The sequence below is a fragment of the Argentina silus genome (assembly GCF_951799395.1).
Source record: "Argentina silus genome assembly, chromosome: 8".
Lineage (NCBI taxonomy): Eukaryota > Metazoa > Chordata > Actinopteri > Argentiniformes > Argentinidae > Argentina > Argentina silus.
The window spans coordinates 6,734,430-6,751,991 of NC_139662.1; the positions used below are offsets into that span (position 1 = coordinate 6,734,430).

The 17,562-nt window shown below is 39.4% G+C and overlaps 2 protein-coding genes across 2 annotated transcripts in view; one reads left to right on the forward strand and one right to left on the reverse strand.

Annotated features, from left to right (window-relative positions):
* The window catches only part of mtor (mechanistic target of rapamycin kinase), a 70,041-nt gene that overhangs the window by 23,162 nt on the left and 29,317 nt on the right, over positions 1 to 17,562 (forward strand). The window lies entirely within an intron of this gene.
* Positions 71 to 3,814, reverse strand: angptl7 (angiopoietin-like 7). Its single transcript, XM_083675674.1, has 5 exons — positions 3,253 to 3,814; positions 1,838 to 1,938; positions 1,512 to 1,706; positions 978 to 1,173; positions 71 to 798 (listed from the first exon to the last, which is right to left on the reverse strand). Exons 1-5 carry the CDS (start codon positions 3,602 to 3,604, stop codon positions 635 to 637), a joined length of 1,008 nt encoding a protein of 335 aa, XP_083531800.1. The 5' UTR covers positions 3,605 to 3,814; the 3' UTR covers positions 71 to 634.

Consider the following 17,562-nt stretch of genomic DNA (forward strand, 5'->3'; position numbering starts at 1 on the left):
CAAAATTATGATTTGTTGATATTAAATTAGAAAGACATATGGACTTTACAGAATGATTTCTGCAACACACTTTTTAAAAAATACAGGTTTATTTTCTATCCCACAAAACAACAATAATAGAGCTGTACACATTTTACAAATCACACAATTACATAAAATCAACAATAAAATCTTTTGTGTACTTTTGATGGAAGTACATTGGGTGGTCAATCCCATTCCAGTAGCTCTCAAAGGCCCATTGTAACCACTTGATGGAGCTTTATGAAATGTTTTGCATGGTCATACCTGTGCAATACATGTAATCAACCTAACCACAGACTAGAAGACGGCATGTGTTATGACTGATAAATATACCCTAATGCTTTGAGACAAATGATAGAGGGAAGCAACATTCAGTTACCCTTGCAGAACAGTGGTAAAAATACAATATTTTAAAAGATAAATACGAAATGAACTACAATTTACAATCAAACATGTTAAAAACATCACACATTCAACCCATAGAAATATTCCAGACAATAATAAAGACATTTTCCCTAAATCAAGGGAAAGCCACAATTTGGTTGCTCAGGTTTTGTTAAATCTCTCTGCAAGCATGCGTATCATCCAGGGTTTGAAGTTGAAGCATTTATGGTTAGAAGTTCTGTGGCCGGATCTTCATCTCCACCCTCTTCATGGAGTAGTTGGGCCCATGCCAGCCATACCAAGTGAGCCCATCTGTGTTCATGGTGTGCTCCCCATAGCGATAGAACACACCATTCAGGTTGGAGTCAGTGCAGCAGTTATACCAGTAACCACCTGGAGGAATGAAGGGTAAAAAAATAGACACATTAGAGAGTAATTCAGATTTAATTTGTGTTTGCCTAATTAAATTAAGTGCTAAGACTCTTGAAACAGATTGTTGAGGGCCAATTTTAGCTGCAATCGTATTTAACATTGATGTTCAACACAAATCAACAACAAGTTTGCTTTTGTACCTTTGCGTAGTTGAGCGCAGTCGTCCACACATTTGTCATTGTCCTTGTTCTTGGTGCTGAAGTTGGTGTTGTTGTGGTAGCGCAGGGAGTCCCCAGCATTCCCACTGTAGTTGGCAATGAAGAGCTTGTAGCTGTTCAGCTCATTCTTCATCGTGAAATAGCCATACTCTGCATATTTAATCTCACCTTCCCAGTCCTTCATTGGAAAACAGGAAAAACACACAATACGTGATTTAACCATTTACAGCACAGCTTACAGAAAAGGTATGCAACTGAGAGTATGGAACATTGTCAATGCTTATGGTTTCTAAAACTAAAAGTTTAAGTATTTAGTAATATCTGTAATTTCCAATGGAGAAAGAGCGTTACCGTTTACCATGAGTTTCCATTTGTTTTTAACTTTTTTTTTTCTAACCAAAGCCTAAGCCATGGAAAGCTTTACCATGGTCTTATCTATCTAGTACTGTCAGTATCTGAGGCCTTGTTATGATGACTACCCTGTTTTCATTTCCCCCACTCAGCCCCCCTCCATACCTCCATCTCTATCCTCAACACACTGGGCTGCCTTGTCAGACGGAAAATGTTGTCATTGCCTAGCCAGAAGTCTCCCCGGATGGTTCCAAAGCCGTTCTTGTACTGCTTCCAGTCTCGGTGAAACGATGTCAGGCCCACCTTGCGTCTCTGAATGATGGTCCAGCCACCACCTTGGCTTTCCATGTCACAGAAGACCTAAAACGAATGGCTGAGGTTTAGCAACATACCTAAACTAGTCTTTGAAAAGGTGCCTACAATTGCATCCTGCATAGAATACAACATAGCAGGACTCCTAAAACCTAAAACATTTCAGGGTAATAACTTACATCCATCTCAGGAGTCCCCAGGAAGTCATCCGCTGGCAGTTTGTACTCCCCAGAGATCTTGTAGTTCTTGCTGTGCAGGGATGCACAGTCGTAGATGGCATCTAGAAAATAGAAGGTTCTGTCTTGGTAAGATGGCTAAAACAGATGCTGTTTCATGGTTGATTTAAAAAATGTTTCTCCCATAAAGAGTCAAAGAGTTCAGAACAGAAGGATATTGTACACAGTATGGTTTGGTTTTTCGCATAGTTCCCCCCATTGTTCCTGTGTTGGTATGGCCAGGCCATTAGTAGTGCTCTGAGATCAGTAGAGAGAAATTGATCCAATGCGTCAAAAAAGTGGCTAACGTGTTTTCTTGGCTGTCTGAGTCAGAAGTGGAAATCCTACTCTAATCTTTGCTTTTCTTCCTGCTCTGCTTCTCTGTCTCTCTAATTTTTATAAAGTTTCTCTGTGTTTACCCTGTCAATGATGCAGAAGTAGCATTGCAAGACTGGCTAATTGAATATTAAAATAATAAACTGAGACATGCCTAGTTAAATCTCCCTCTACATTGTGGATGATTAATGGTTTGGTTAAGTTCAAATAACTGATGGAAATAATTCGCTTTGATGGAGGTGGTCTTTATTGAGTGTCTGGCAGACAGAACACTACGCATCCAGATTATGGCTTTTGGCTACCACGAGGCATCCAGACAAGTCTGTACACTGTAATCTCCATTATCACCAATTGATGGCAGCTGTCTCGTGCCCAAGATTCAGAGTGTGCAAGGCTGATTATAGTTTTCGATGTCTAAAAATATGTTCATAGTGTCCTGTAAATGAAAATGTTTGTGCATTTGAAATTCCTTATTTTTGAAAAACAACAGTTCACATTCCATTCGACCTATATTTTTTGTTTGTTATTAGTTTCAGCTGGATAAGTGATGTTTTTAATTGACTTGAGTGTAAGGCTTAATTATTGAACACAATACAGAACTGATGGCATGATGCCAGAAATTAGTGATCATGCAAGACTGTAGACTCCTGTGGCTTTGACACAGGAGTGTGCAATAAATGTTTATAACAGTGCATAATGTATGGCAGCAAGTGATTATTTTTTTATTCCCACACCTGGGAATAGCATCTGGCAGCAGTTGCTGAGCAAGCAGAAAGAGAGGGAAAGAGAGAGAGCACATAAGTCAGGTTGTCTGGGTCTGTGATGTGGAACTGTCCAGATTTTCATCCTGGCTATTTGACACTGTCACTACTATGCTGTACTTCTGCATTTTGACAAAGAACCCGATCTGACACTGACAATTTAGAATGAAAACCTCTCACAGCAATTGCCTTTCAATGGTGATTTTTCCATTGCCCTGTCTATATATTAGTTAATACCTCTCTGTGTAACATGTGACACATCATCAAGAGGGTCTGCCTTACCTGATGAAGTCTGAGTGCCAGACTGTGAAGCTTGCAGCTGCATGATCTCCACCCTGTTGTTGATCTCTGAGTACTTGCTCTCAGCCTCGGTGACACGAGCCTCCTGCTGCCGGTTCTGTTTATCCAGCTCCATCATCTGCCTCACCACGTTCATCAGGTCCGTCTCCTGCTTGCGGCCCATCTCCTCCAGCAGGCTGGTCAGGTTGGCCACCTGCACCTTCAGGGAGCGCACCTCATCGCAGCACTGTGGCTTGGGAGCCTTGGGCGGCGCCAGCCTCTTCCTGGGGTTCTGTGCCCATGTCCCGACCAGCAGCAGCAGCAGCAGGGTGACACTCAAAGCCACCTTCGTCATTTTCTATGCTAAAAGATCTGGATTCTTCACCCACGTGGAGGTTTAGCCTCTGTCTTGCTTTGTTTAAATTCAAGCTGTCCTGGTCAAGTGGGATTCTTTCACTCAGCGTGTGGTCCTGAAAAAGACGGAGTGTAAAAGATTGGTTTGGTGAAGTTAAGAATAGAAGGCCTGACTGGTTGAACTGGAGCTCCCCTCTGGCCAACTGTTGGTTCAGGCTCTGCTCTGTCTCCCCAGCTGTGCCTGAGCATCTTAAATATCTTTACATGTGTGCCCTCCCCCTTTTTTTTTTTTTTTTTTTTTTTTTGGGTTGTGCTCACAGTCACCACTGACCCCCCTCCAACCCTCTGGGCACATGGCCTTCCCCACCCCTTTTTCGTCTGCCCCTCTCCTCTCTCCCAATTTTGCTCAATCTTGTTGATTCTGCCCTGTGTCTCATTTCTTTGTCAGGTGTTGAGAGTTTCAGGGGGAGTGTTTTTCACCCCGCCTGGACGAGCAAAGGAACAAAAACAAAGGCTGCTGTCTGAGGAGGTTATAGTTTGCTGTCACACACTTAAGCCCCATGGTATTATCCGGTGGAATTACACCTTCCCCTTTGGTTTGTATTTAACAGCCTTTAATCCAAATGACTCAGTTTATACAGAGCTCACACCTCACTAATGACTTTTGATACCTACTTGTATCCGGCTTTGTAACTGTACTGTGAAAAGTTGTAGTGTGCAAGTATGCAATTACCTTCTGTTCTTCCTCACACCTGAGGGTAATGTCCTTGTTAATGATAGATTGTGTGGCACCCTCAGGGGAATGATTCATCAATAAACGCTGCCTCTTTACATGCCAAAGGGATTGATTGAATCACTAAGTATTCTAAATGGAGGGTTGAGAGTGCTATTGATGCCACTATATTTCTTTACCACTCTGGCACAGAGGCTTTAGTAGCTTGCATGCGTTCTACAGTACATACTCTACAGTCCAACTAAAAAGGCTTCAAGTGGGTCATGAGACACTTCAAGAAATAGGCTTTGAATTTGAAATTAATCTGAGACACGAGGACATTATGTGGAGTCCATTGAGGAGAAAGAATCTGCTGAGGAGGAGTCTGACAGAGGCTGGGGAGTCTTTCCAAAAATGTAAAAAGGTTTTACTTACCTTATGTTTTACAATGTACTGCCAAGAAGACCACCACTGCATTGCACTAACCAAAGCAGGTAAAGTTTTTCCCCTTCAGAACCAGCATGCAACAGTATAAAGTGAGGTTCTTGTGATGGCTCCCATCGCTAGTTAAAGGGATTAGGTGCCATGAACATTTTCATTGATAAGAATTCTCACTCCTACACAAGGCAGACCACACACAGCATTCATATTCCTATTCATGTTGTTATTACGTGAACAATTAGGATTTTGATACGGGTCAGAGAATTTTAGATTTTTAATAAAAAATTATAGATGTTACACCTCTCCTGCTGTTACACCTCTCTCTTCAATGTCTGTGGCTTGGAAGAGTTGGGATCTTTGTGTATAAATGATTATTGAAGTATCGTTAATGGAAGTAACGTGCCATTAATGGTTCTGCTATATTTCAAAGTTCCAGTGCTGTGAAGGAAAACACTGGACCTGTAATGAATCAACCAGATTGAATGAGTTTCAACATAACAGCTAATCAAAAAATGAGCAGAAAGATGACCTTAAGTCCTATGGGAAGTACTCAGCTTTTTTACCCTACGGTGTTTATGGTTATCATTGTATCATTGTCATTCATGTTGCACAATTTGTATAAAAGCAACTTCTTAGTTACAGTGCAGTTATCCTTTTTTATTTATTTATTCAGAGCTAATGTTTTTCTTCCATTGCTTTTCAGATAGAATTTGTAGTTTCATTTATTGCTGTATATTTAAGTATTTTATCTTTTCAGAGGTCTTAGGGGATTTGTGGTAGAATTGAATGGACCTATTTGCAAAAAAAAATTAACTTGACACCTTCATCCTCATCTGCCACCCTATTGCTTGACACACCAGCCCCATCCCAGCCTTGCTTTTCCCCGTTTATTATGTCTCCCTCATGCTAAGTGGTTGGCAGGAATCCTTCTCCTAAATTTTCCTCGCTTGGTCGTGCAAAGCAATGAGGAAAGACTTTGAGTGTCTGTTCACCATCATCTTTGAGTCATGGGGAAATGCAGTCGGGTGCCTTAATGAAAGATAGATCTTTTCTAAAAATCTAAAATATTATGTATGTGTGAAAAGGTCAGTCTGGAATTGCTTCAGTCTGTCACAGAATAGTTGGATTTACATCATCCTTTCTTTGGCCAAGGATTTAGCTGAATGTAACTTGATGGTCTCTGAACTGGTCACTGCTATGGTATGACATGTGTTTTTGGTTTTCTTCTATTTGTTTTTCCCTACCAACCATCCTGCAATAATGTTTGTTTGTCCTCTCTGTACAAGTGCAGGGATATGATTAAAAAAAAAAAGTTTGGGCCTTTTTGACAAATTGTTCCCTACTGTGATTATTTCCTGTAAGTATGATATAATCTGTTAAGTTTCTTTAATGTTTCACTATATTAACTCTTGAAATGAAAGTTTCACTGATGGTTACCCAAACTCAACATCAATTTATAAGTGGTCTTTGTTGTCTAAATAGCCAGGATTTTTTTTTAAAAAGTAAGCGAGAAAATAGCCTTTTATCGGACCAGGATGTAATATGTTAGAAAGATGAAATCCTACAACGCCCATAGTGATTTGCGGCACCCAGTTGGCCACAGAGGGGCATTTAAACTAATATGTACGTGAGTAAACACAAGTGATAGATGAATGCACTGAAGTGGTGGTTATGGATATAAACAAACCAGGCAGTAGCTAATTCGGGAACGGTAAGCTCACTCTTCCTTAAAGCTCCAACCTTTTCAAAACCATGTGATTCCCCCCAAATACGTCACTAAGGGTAAAATCCTCAAACTAGCGATACCTAGCTTTTGATGTACAGAACGCATTAAGAAACCAGTTTCACATGCCCACACATTCGTAAGGTGATCTAGACAACGATTTTGAGGAAAAACATTGGTGAACTGTCCCTTTTTTAAAGCTTGAACTAGTGTCTTATTCATATACTTACCACATGTACCCACCAGCACCTACCGCACCACACATGGATTAGATAAAAGTAACATGCAGGATAAATTGCATTACCTCATGTATTGTTTTACTTGGATATCCTGCATGATCTTCTCCATAACATATTTGACGACACTGAGATCATGTCCCCCAGAAATAATCAATTGGATGATCATAAGATTGGGTTAAAAGATTTGACTGTAATGTTGTAAATATAATTTTGCTGAATTAGGAACGTATGCCTATTTTCCCCTTCTGCTGCCCAGGTTTCCTTTAGACATTGAGGCTAAACATTTATTATTGGCACTAGCACCAACAACATCTCACCTAATTTATAACATACAGAAGAACTGAACTTCATTATACAAAGAGAGCAATGAAAGAAATCACCTCTCACCTCTTGAGATGGTTTTCGGGCCACTCAGGTTGACAGTTAAAGCCACTGTCAGTGATATTATCAGTACCCCATTCCATATGATGAATATGACTTATGAATACCTTAATGAGTGTAGATCGACTGTCTTATTACCTCGTCAAAGTAATAAGGACCCATTGTTTTTGTTGTCAAAGGAGACTTTGCATGATGTAGTGTAGTGTCAAACAATGTTATAAAAAGTTATTCTGCTCTCATTGAATGTTATTCATTGAGCACAACAGATATGACATTGAAATGGTGTGCTATTTGCTCCATTGTTTACATTTTGTTGATGTATGCAGAAAATCATGTCATACCTCTATTTCTCTTTACTTTTCTAATTAGTTTGAAAACCTGAAAATGGTAACCAGCAGGCACTTCCAAATAATAGCCAATGCCATCTCTCACAAGAATCATATTTTTTACAGTCTGAATGAAGACTTATGGGTCACAAACATTATTCATCTATTCGGTAACTCAACGACATTGCATAGTGGTTAGATTTTTCTTGCTAGCCTATGCTTATAAGTCACTGATATGAGACAGTCTCTTTTGGAAAAATGTGGATAATTTGCTTTCCTGGACATTCTCATAGCCTTTATGAGTCACATCTCACTCTCAAGCAATGTGTCCCAGAGGCCTCGCTTCTCTCTGGGCCTGGACTCTGTCATACAGTGCTAGTGCTGTACAGACCAGCTGGATCCCGGTTTAGACCATTAGCATTGCGCAGTTTTTTTTCACAGACACTGTTTCTCTAAACATTATCTCACCATGCTCTGTGAAAAAATGCAGAGCTCCCATTGACATTTGAGGTGTTAACGCCAATAAACGTGCAGGGCTCACTGTTTGAATGGCCCCCATGGAAAGCATCTACATTTCGAACATGCTATTTTTCTGCCTTTGAAAAAGTGTGTACTGCCACTCTGATCATCTACCTATGATAAGCATTTGCTCATGGAGCGAATCATGACAAGTGTTTCTCGTCAGAAGTCTTCTCCTGAAAAAGCCTTGTAAACTGTTTGAAATCAATCTATTCAGAGGGCCAAGCTGTCAGTCAAAGTGCTCATGGGTTTAATTAGGGAGAGGGAGGGGGAACCGGGAGCCAGAGAATTCCAGGGCTCCTCTCTCAAAGCAAAAATGATATAATCTTTATTAATGTAACATGTTCCGCCTCAAGTCAAGTACCTCAGCACAGATTACCGTCCTTTTGAATCATACTTTGAAATGTATGTCGTTAGATGTACAAATGCATAATTCCGTGTTTCCTTACAATACTTTTCAGAATTTTATGTGGAAGTACAAATTCTGCACCACAACATCAGCTTTCAAATGTAATTGTGCGTATGGGATGTATTTATGTATGTATTCATGTTTTATTATGAAGATTTGTTTTCTTCTTTTCTGATTTTCTTTTTATACTATACCTGTCCTAAACCCTTTGTTGGTTTTATTTTGAAATTAAGATTTCAACCAATTTAGTAGCTATTTGATTGTTTTGAGCAATTTTTTGTTGTTTGAATAGAGGCAATGCAAAGCAGATCTGTGGTCTCTCTTTACTTTTATTGATGAAATATTATACTTTTCTGGAGACCTGGGGATAACATTGTGCTCTAAGGGGTAGCTATTTACTTTAATTACAAACAGGGACTATTGATTTACATTTTATTCTATTCTGCAGATCAGAATACAATATGCAAGAGGACCTACATAAAAAATAGCCACAATGATGATATATAAATGCTGTGGTCCTCTCTGTTTCAGTTACAGTTTTTGTCTTTCTCTAGTTCTGTTTTAAATTTGTATCATAGGTAGGTTGTTGTGAGGACCGTGATGCACATGACCTCGGGATTTGTTTCTCATTTTAATTTTAAATAGCAGATGGTATAATGGGCTAAAATATAGATATAGCCAGTCATGCCTTGGGTTTGAATAAAGAGTTCCATATCCCTCTGTAATGAGTTCTTCAGTATGCGTTTGGGCATTCACCAACCATCTGAGCGGAAGACCTCAAGCCCCTGCATGCCACAGGCTGGTCTGGTGGCTCAGACTGCCATAGATACCAGGTGGTGTCGATTATAGTACAGTGGACGGGAGCCAGGTGGTGGCCATCCATTCACCACCCTGCAAAACAGAAGCTGGAACAGAGGGTACAGGGAGAAAGGAAGACAGATTATTGTCTATCCAACTTGAGCCGATTGTTTTCTCATCTGAATGAAGCTTCAAAGAGACTGTGCGTGACAAGAGGCTGAAAAAGTGCAAGTCTTTCCTGATCTCTCTGTTTTCATTCAGTATACCTAGTGGATATGCCTATTTAGGTAGAAAGAAGCATGCCCTAGGGACATCTCTTATACTCTTTTCCCAAAGCACTTTTTTTTTCTGATGACCTAAGTATGGAATTTCTGAATTAGCAAAGGCAAAGTGTAACCAATTGGTTGTAGAATACACAAAGGCAAAAATACACTTGATGTATAATCAAAAGGTTGTAGAAATGAGACAATTTGCACACAGCACATTTTCCATTGTTTACGAAGAAAGTTGATATAACATAAGTTAGTTAACAAGAACAAGAGCTAAATGAAATGGAATGTCATTAGAGGTGGAATCATTCACCAGAAACAGATGTTCAATGGCAAATTTGACTGTAAATGCAATCAACATGGATACCAAGTTTCTGCCATAACATTGTCCTTGGTTATTTTGTTTGCGTCCAAATAGTAACGGCAACATTCTGATGTGGTCATAGCCACGTGATCTAATGGCAGAAAATGAACCCTTTCTTCCCCTGGCTTTTTGACCCAGAGGTGAGGGACCCAAGAGAGACATTCTGTGGACTTGTCCCAATGTGTTAACAGCACAGCGTAAACATAGATGGAATGGTTTTTCTGTCTGACATCTCAGTGGCTCCTTAACATGCCTAACAAACATTGCCAAAATGTTTCAATGGAGAATGTTACACTGACCATTATTAAAGGGATGATTCACTATTTTGACACTTGCATTGGTTTTTGTTGATGAGATTTTAGGTTTGTATCTTTGTTTTTTTAGGGCAAGTAGCATTCTACTCTAAAAGCCTAAAAAACGTCTTCAATTTACTCAATACATGTCAAATTGAGTCCATTTGAGTGCAATAATAATAGTTCAAACTATTTATGAATTAATGGCCTTGTAGTGTCCCTCATACGAATATAAATCAATAACACAGTCTGTAGGTCAGGGCAGTACAGTGTGTAAATGATTCCTATTCAAATGAGGGACCTTCCAAAGACAAGGGTATTCATTCATTATCATTGCACTCAGACTCAATCCAACCTATTCAGTAACTTTAGTAACAGTAATTTACTGCATTTGAGGAGAGCCACAACAATGGGTGTGTAGACTTTTTCAAACAGGTCTAATCTGTTTTTCATTGTTAATCAATTATTGAAACTGTTCTTTGAAGCTGAATGTGTCCAGTAGGCTGCGCAGATCAGCAAAAAAAGAACATTTTGAAAGGGTGTGTTGACTTTCTATAGGCACTGTATATCAGTTATTAACTGACACGCTTTACAAACCCTATAAAGTTTACCTTAATGTAAAGTTGCCTTCTTTTGTTACAGAATGGGTGAAACAGATAATTAGTGTTGGAATCCTTTTAGATATTGGTTGTTCTTCAGTGGGACTAGCTGTTGGAGGTGAGTGTCTGCTTGGTGATAAACCATGGTGATATTTGCAGGGGAATTCTTAGAAACAATGGCCTAGTGAGACTGGTTCAGGGTTGAATGAAATCCCCACGGCCACCCACGTTTTAGAACCATCTGTGAAGAAAGAGATGACTTTAATGACCTCAGTTCTCTCCATGCAGAAAGATTTGTCTTTTCTGAGGACATCTAGTGGTCAAGGTTGGGCTCTTTGATTATTGGAATTTGTTGGTCACTCATAATATCCTGGTTTGAGATATGCTTGTATAACTAACAGTTTAAAAAAATAAAAAAATAATAATATGTTGACAGCATTTGAGGATTTATGTTATGTATTTGAAGTCAGGAGTAGGCCTTTCAATTTAGATGGTGTTGGATGCAACTCCTCAGATACCGTCAGTGGCTGGTTAGTTATGCAATCCCTAAGTTGAAAAATAGTGTAGTAGTCATGTCACTCCTTAAGTCTTTTCTCACCCAAGTCTTCAGGCTGCTGTAGAGATAGCTGTGTATCTCTGGTGATTAAAATCCTGGCCAGTGATTTTTATTATCTTAATGTAACTAAATAGTTTTAAGTCAATACATTTTTTAAGCATGTGTTTCTAATTTCTAAACTACTGCACTTGTCACACCAGTAATCATTTCAACAGATATGTTATTTTAGTTTGCACAAGATTATTTGGTTAACTTTCAAATTACTGTTTTATAGATTCTAAAAATCTTCTATTCTTCAATACAAGTGGTGTTAGCCAGCTACATGCCACAATATGTGTCTGTCAATAATCCACACTACAATATAATTTTCATTCTTCATTCAAAGCTCAGCCATGCTCCTGTAGAATATCCAGCTGAAAAAACAAGAATGTTCTGCGTCAAATTATGTCAATCATTTTTTTATTGCCCTGGTCTGAAATGGACCTGTTGGCGCAAGTTTTTATAGATGGAGCATGAAAACAAAGCTGGTCTTGGCTCATTATTCTACTTGCTCACTCTCATGTAGCCAACAATTGTGGACAAATCGACACTGATCTTTTCTCCAAATTAGGGTCTTTGGAGAGAGAAAAAGGAAATGATAATGGCAAGAGAACTGCCGTTTTTTGGAAATGCATCCATCTTCCTCTTCTTATGTGAGGCCTGCTATTTGATATGAATTAACATTAGTTAATAGCCCTCTGTCCAGAGCAAGTCATGCATGTATTGCTTCAACTTTGTTCACAAGAAGTATAATCTGTGGATACTGACAATCATGTTTCACTGTGGTTTGAATGCTTTCCATATAACATCAGGGGGCTGCCACCTCAAGAGTTCATTAGGCGTTTCAGTTTTCAGTGGGTGCCTTTCTTTATTGATACATCCCTAAAACATTGCACTGTTTTACTGTACAGTGTGTTGCTGAGAAATTTCCCCTGAAGTGCTTCGTTTAAGAGCCAGTGTTTTACTGTAAAGTATGTTGTTGAGCAAGTTCCCCTGAAGTGCTTCGTTTAAGGCTGTTTCACTGTTTGTAAAAGACAATTATCAGATTCATAAGAAGGCTTAGAACTGAGAGACGTTGTAGGAGCGGACATCCATCTAATAATCTTGTCAATCGATGGCGGATGGAAGCTATTTATAAGGCCTTGCTTGCCGTACGTAAAATCGAGGATATTTGGACCATTAAACTGTGAATCACTTTGCATGATTGTAATTAATTATCACCTGTACACATCTGAAGATACTGCAGGGTATCTGAAGATATGGGTATAGGCAAAGCTTCCATACTATTTATGGTAACTTACAATGTAACTATTACCATTCTCTCGTGATTCACATTGGATCCAACTAATGTGCACCTATAGGCCTATAGCTGTTTGATAAAATAAATGTAAAATCATTAGGCAACAGGAGTGTATAACTAGGCATTCTGTTGCAAATGTAGGCTATTTTACTTGGAAATGTGTTATTTGGTCAATGAACTTTTAGACTTCACAGCTTCAGAACAGAAAAAGAATAATTGTTATATCATACTCATAATAAGGCTTTGTAGGATTTGCACAGGATCTGAATAAATTACGCCGTGGGTATCAATTATATGGAAATTATGAAACATCAGAACAAAATGAATACAATCAATAATTATGATATACAGTGCTGCTTTAAAGTATGTGAACCTCTTGTGCAATTACAGATTTTTTTTTTGTTTTTACCATGAAATCTTTATTTAATCAGAACCAGTCTTTTTTTATCTGACATTCAAAGGAGAGATCTTTAGGAAAGAGTTTGGGCGGGACTCATAAATAGAGATAATAGACCTGGTCAGTTTTGTGTTACCCATACTGGTGAATGCAAAACACACCATGCCAAGAGGAAAGGAGATCTCAGAGGACATCAGGAAGAGGGTAGTGAGAGCACATCAGTCTAGGGAAGGCTATAAAATCATCTCAACAAGATTTGAGCTCCATCAGTCCACTGTGAGGCAAATAATTTAGCATTTAACATGATAGCAACTCGGCCTAGAAGTGGACGCCCTTCCGAAATATCCCTAAGAGCCACAAGAAAAATAATAAATCAGGTAAAAGCCAACCCAAACATAACATCAAGAGATTTGCAGACCTCCCTTGCTGCATCTCAGGTGACTGTGCATGCTTCAACAATAAGAAGAACACTGAATCGAAATGGCATTCATGGGAAGGTTGCTAGGAACAAGCCTCTGTTGTCAAAGAAGAACCAAACTGCCTGTCTTAACTTTGCTAGACACCACCTGGACAAGCCTGAAGGTTTTTGTTCTCTGGACAGATGTTTGACGAAAACCCAACACTGGCTACCACCAAAAGAACCTTATCCCAACAGTCAAGCATGGTGGTGGGAATGTCAAGATCTGGGGCTGCTTTTCCTCCTCTGGACCTGGATGACTCCACATCATTAAGGGAACCATGAATTCTGAGGTATACCAGGAGATTCTTGAACAGAACGTCAAGCATCAGTCAAGGAGCTAAAGCTGGGCTAAAAATGGGTCTTCTGGGTCTTCAAATCTACCAAAGAATGGCTCAGGAGAAAGAAGATTTGTGTTTTGGATTGGCCAATTCAAAGTTCTGACCTAAATCCAATCGAGATGCTGTGGCAGGACCTGAAGCCGGCAGTTCATGACGGACATCCCTCAAACCTCACTCAATTGGCTGTGTTCTGTAAGGAGGAGTGGGCAAAAATCCCTCAAAACAGATGTCAGAGACTGATTAGTGGCTATACAAGACGTATACTCCAAGTTGTCGCTGCTAATGGAGGTGCCACAAGCTATTGACTGAAGAGGTTCACATATTTTTGCAGACATGAAATTTGAGTTTTTGTTAAATAAATCACTTTCGTTAAATAAACAAAATTTTTGTTTATGTCCTTTATTTTAAATGTATTTATTACGAATTGGAGTTTAGGTAAAGTTAATTTTAATATTTTTATACAAAAATAATGACCATCCCTGTAGGGTTCACAAACTTTCAAGCAGTACTGTACCTGAAGGCTACCCATTAAGTTTACTGCAGTTTATCTATATGTGCTTTGCCGTGGTTGGTCATTGGTGTACACCTCACCGTCTTGCAGTAAATATAAGATCATCCTTGCTGGATCTTATTATTATTTTCAAAGGGCTCTTTGTACACTGTCAACTTGGCAACTGCTGGCATCGAAGCAAGTGTTTTTTGGAAGCGGCAGTGGAGTGTAAGCTGTCATGAAGGCTGACCACGCCCATTACTCATCTGTAATCTGCTGGGAAAGGGGTCTGCAATGGAAAAACATCCCCACAGCGCTAGATGGATTGGCTCGCACTGGCCCATCTGAAACCCTCATTGATTGCAATCTGGCTGCCTCACAAATGAATGGTTCCTTGGGCACAAAGGCCAGAGTCATGTCAAACAGCCGTTGTCACTTTTCCACTTGGAACATATGAAAGCCTCCATGGAGTCAATAATCTACCACCAAAAGGGCACGTTACATTTAAAGCAACCCAAGGTGCATCGACTCACAATCCATATGGCCTCAATTACATGTAGTGAGTCTTTACTCTTATAACCTCCCTAGAGGGATTACTATATCTGACTCAAACCCGCCGTATCTCCATCAAACAGTTCTTTCCTGAGGTCCCCCCATAAAAAGCTATTATACACCAATTTAAGCAGGGAGCGATGGGCAAAGCGTCAGCTGACTCAAACTGCTTTCTTTGGCGGACCATAACTGTCACAATGTAATTTCTTGAGCATATTTTGGAAAAGTGTATTTGTAGGGAGCTTTGTTTTCACTCTCTGGCAGATGGATCAGGTGGGGCACTGCCCCTCACTCCCCACTGGGGGAGCCGCCTCTGCTTGAAGTCTCTTTTAATGACCACTTCAATAACTTCCCCTCACATGCTGCTCGTCTTGTGTCAGGTGGGGCTTGCACGTGGGATTCCCTGCTCTCACCCTGAAACTTGGTAAGGTTTAAATTACCCACTGGTGAAACATGTGCTGTACTTTTCCGGCTTTTTGCTGAAGGTCATTTTGAAATTACAGGAGAAGCTGAAACTGTTGGAAAATCAAGACAGGCCACAGAAGAATTAAACAAAATCTTAAATTATTGGGTTTTGAAGAGGTCATATCATTAGGTCATATCATTAGGTTGGACAAGCTAAATGGCATAAAAAAAACTGCAAGCATAAAGAGGATACTTTCCTGATTAGATTGGGTTCAGTAGTGCAACACAACTTTTTCTCTATTTCTCGACTTCACCATATTTTAGGCTTATGGGAATTATGTATGTTTTCCTGAAGGATCATATTCTGTTTCATTCAACGTAAAGCCAACCCACTCAAAGGCATGAAGGAGACTTAAACACCCTGAGTGAAGAGTATCTTTTTTTTTCTCTTCTTTAGTGTTCAATTACAGTGCTCCATCTCAGTTATATTCATCATGCCAGCCAAAAGGCAACACTTAATCAGGTTTTTTGATTAACAAGGAAACTCAATACTTTTACCATGACAAAAAAGATGTAATGGTTTCCAAACCAAAACACACAAGACATGCTTATGAACCTTTTTATAATTAAAAGTGCCAACCTGCTGAAGGTGGTTGATTGGGTTTCATTTTAAAGCCATGTTATGATTTGTTGCTTGTGTGACATGATGAACGTCAACAGGACTAAGAACTGTTGTAATAAAGGGGTTGTAAAAGGGAATAGGCTAACAGGCAATAAGCTCTGAATGAAAGCAACTAAAAAAAATCTGTGTATTTACATTACATTTGGGACCAGCAGAAACATGTGGTCAAATTAGGTAGGCTCTGAAGGTTTAGTGGGAAAATGTTTGAGTGATTTCAGTCTCCACAGTGCTACATTTTTATTTTCATTGTGCTTTCTAGAAAGTCCTGTGTCTTAACATAACATAACATAAGGCTAAGGGCCCTGGCAGAATGGTTTGGGTGGAAAAACTGCCAGAGGAATCAGACACAAGATGCGAGCCCAACCTATTACTAGTACATGGTGAGAGTTCATAGTTCATATGACTTGGAGGGTTGATCAGGCACAGGGTTGATCAGGCTTGATCAGATCATTTCTTTTGGGGTAGCTGCAGTCATTCACTGCTGTTTTACATGTTTGTATCCGCTTTTTCCAGAGTGACCTCTCTGTGGCTTGGGTAATGCCTCATGGGATAAAACTGAGGGGAACTTCAGCAATGACTGGACCATTAACAAAAAGAAGTGTCTTGACACCTCAAAAGGTGGCTGCTGGCTAACCTTGTTGATTGAGATCTCACTGAGAAGCATGTTACGTGAGCCCTGTCATCTGGATGTGTTTAAAGTTTGTGTTTAGAGCTGGGATCCAGATGGCTAAGACAGAGGGACAGTGAAGTCCCCAGGGTTCATGGGATAGAAAGCTCTTACTTATTCCGATTCGTCATCTCAGAAGACCACATCTGGGCAGCTTTTTGCATGCTTCAGAAGTGTGTGTGGGTATATTTTTGATTTGTCCTTCTAGGTGTTTGCCGATTATTTGACGAGGTTGTAATTTGGGGGTTGAATCAAAATTACAAAGCAATGGATACCATTGTTATATTGTCAAAATAAATTGTTGGATAGTTATTGTGTTTATTGAGGAAAACATTTAGAATTTGGACACTGAACATTTTTTTCACTCAGCTAACAAATACACATTTATTGAGTTGAGCTCACCTTTCATGCTATGCAACTCGTCTCTTTCTGTCGAGTTTGATTTCCCTAAGTGCTTGACCTCTAAGAATCGAATAGAGCTCTGTCATCTCTCTACACCACGTGTTTTGGAAAGAAGAACCGAAGGCTATATAGTGTACAGTATAAAGTTGATATTGAGTATCATACAGGATGTGACTCCTGGGGCCTCCCTTTTTCCTCAGTTTGTGATTAAAGTTACATTTCATCTTGTTAGATAATTCTCAACCATCAGTGAAAATATGGTTCTGTTATCCTTATAAGCCTCATTGATAATGTATACCTTGTCTGACTATTTTTTAACGATTTAATTTTAAATCGTCTGATATAAATGGTGAAATTAAATTAAAGAAATATTATTAAACCTTTATTCATACAGGGGTGTCACACTGAGACCAAGGTCTCTTTTTCAGGGGAGCCCTGCTTACATTAAAATACATTACATTAAAATAAACGAATAAAAATCAATGATATTGGTTATTTATTGAAGTCAGACTCCCAATCCACAGACTGATATAAAAGACAGTGGTGGGTAAGGAAACTATCCCTGGAGATAAACCAAGTCTAACGGTTTGAGAACTGA

Excerpts from the sequence above, each read along its gene's own strand:
- angptl7 (XM_083675674.1), bottom strand. The coding sequence starts at position 3,604 with ATGACGAAGGTGGCTTTGAGTGTCACCCTGCTGCTGCTGCTGCTGGTC. Across the intron at positions 1,174-1,511 it reads TGTTGAGGATAGAGATGGAG|GACTGGGAAGGTGAGATTAA; the intron begins GTATGGAGGGGG and ends TTTCCAATGAAG. Across the intron at positions 799-977 it reads CTGCGCTCAACTACGCAAAG|GTGGTTACTGGTATAACTGC; the intron begins GTACAAAAGCAA and ends TCATTCCTCCAG.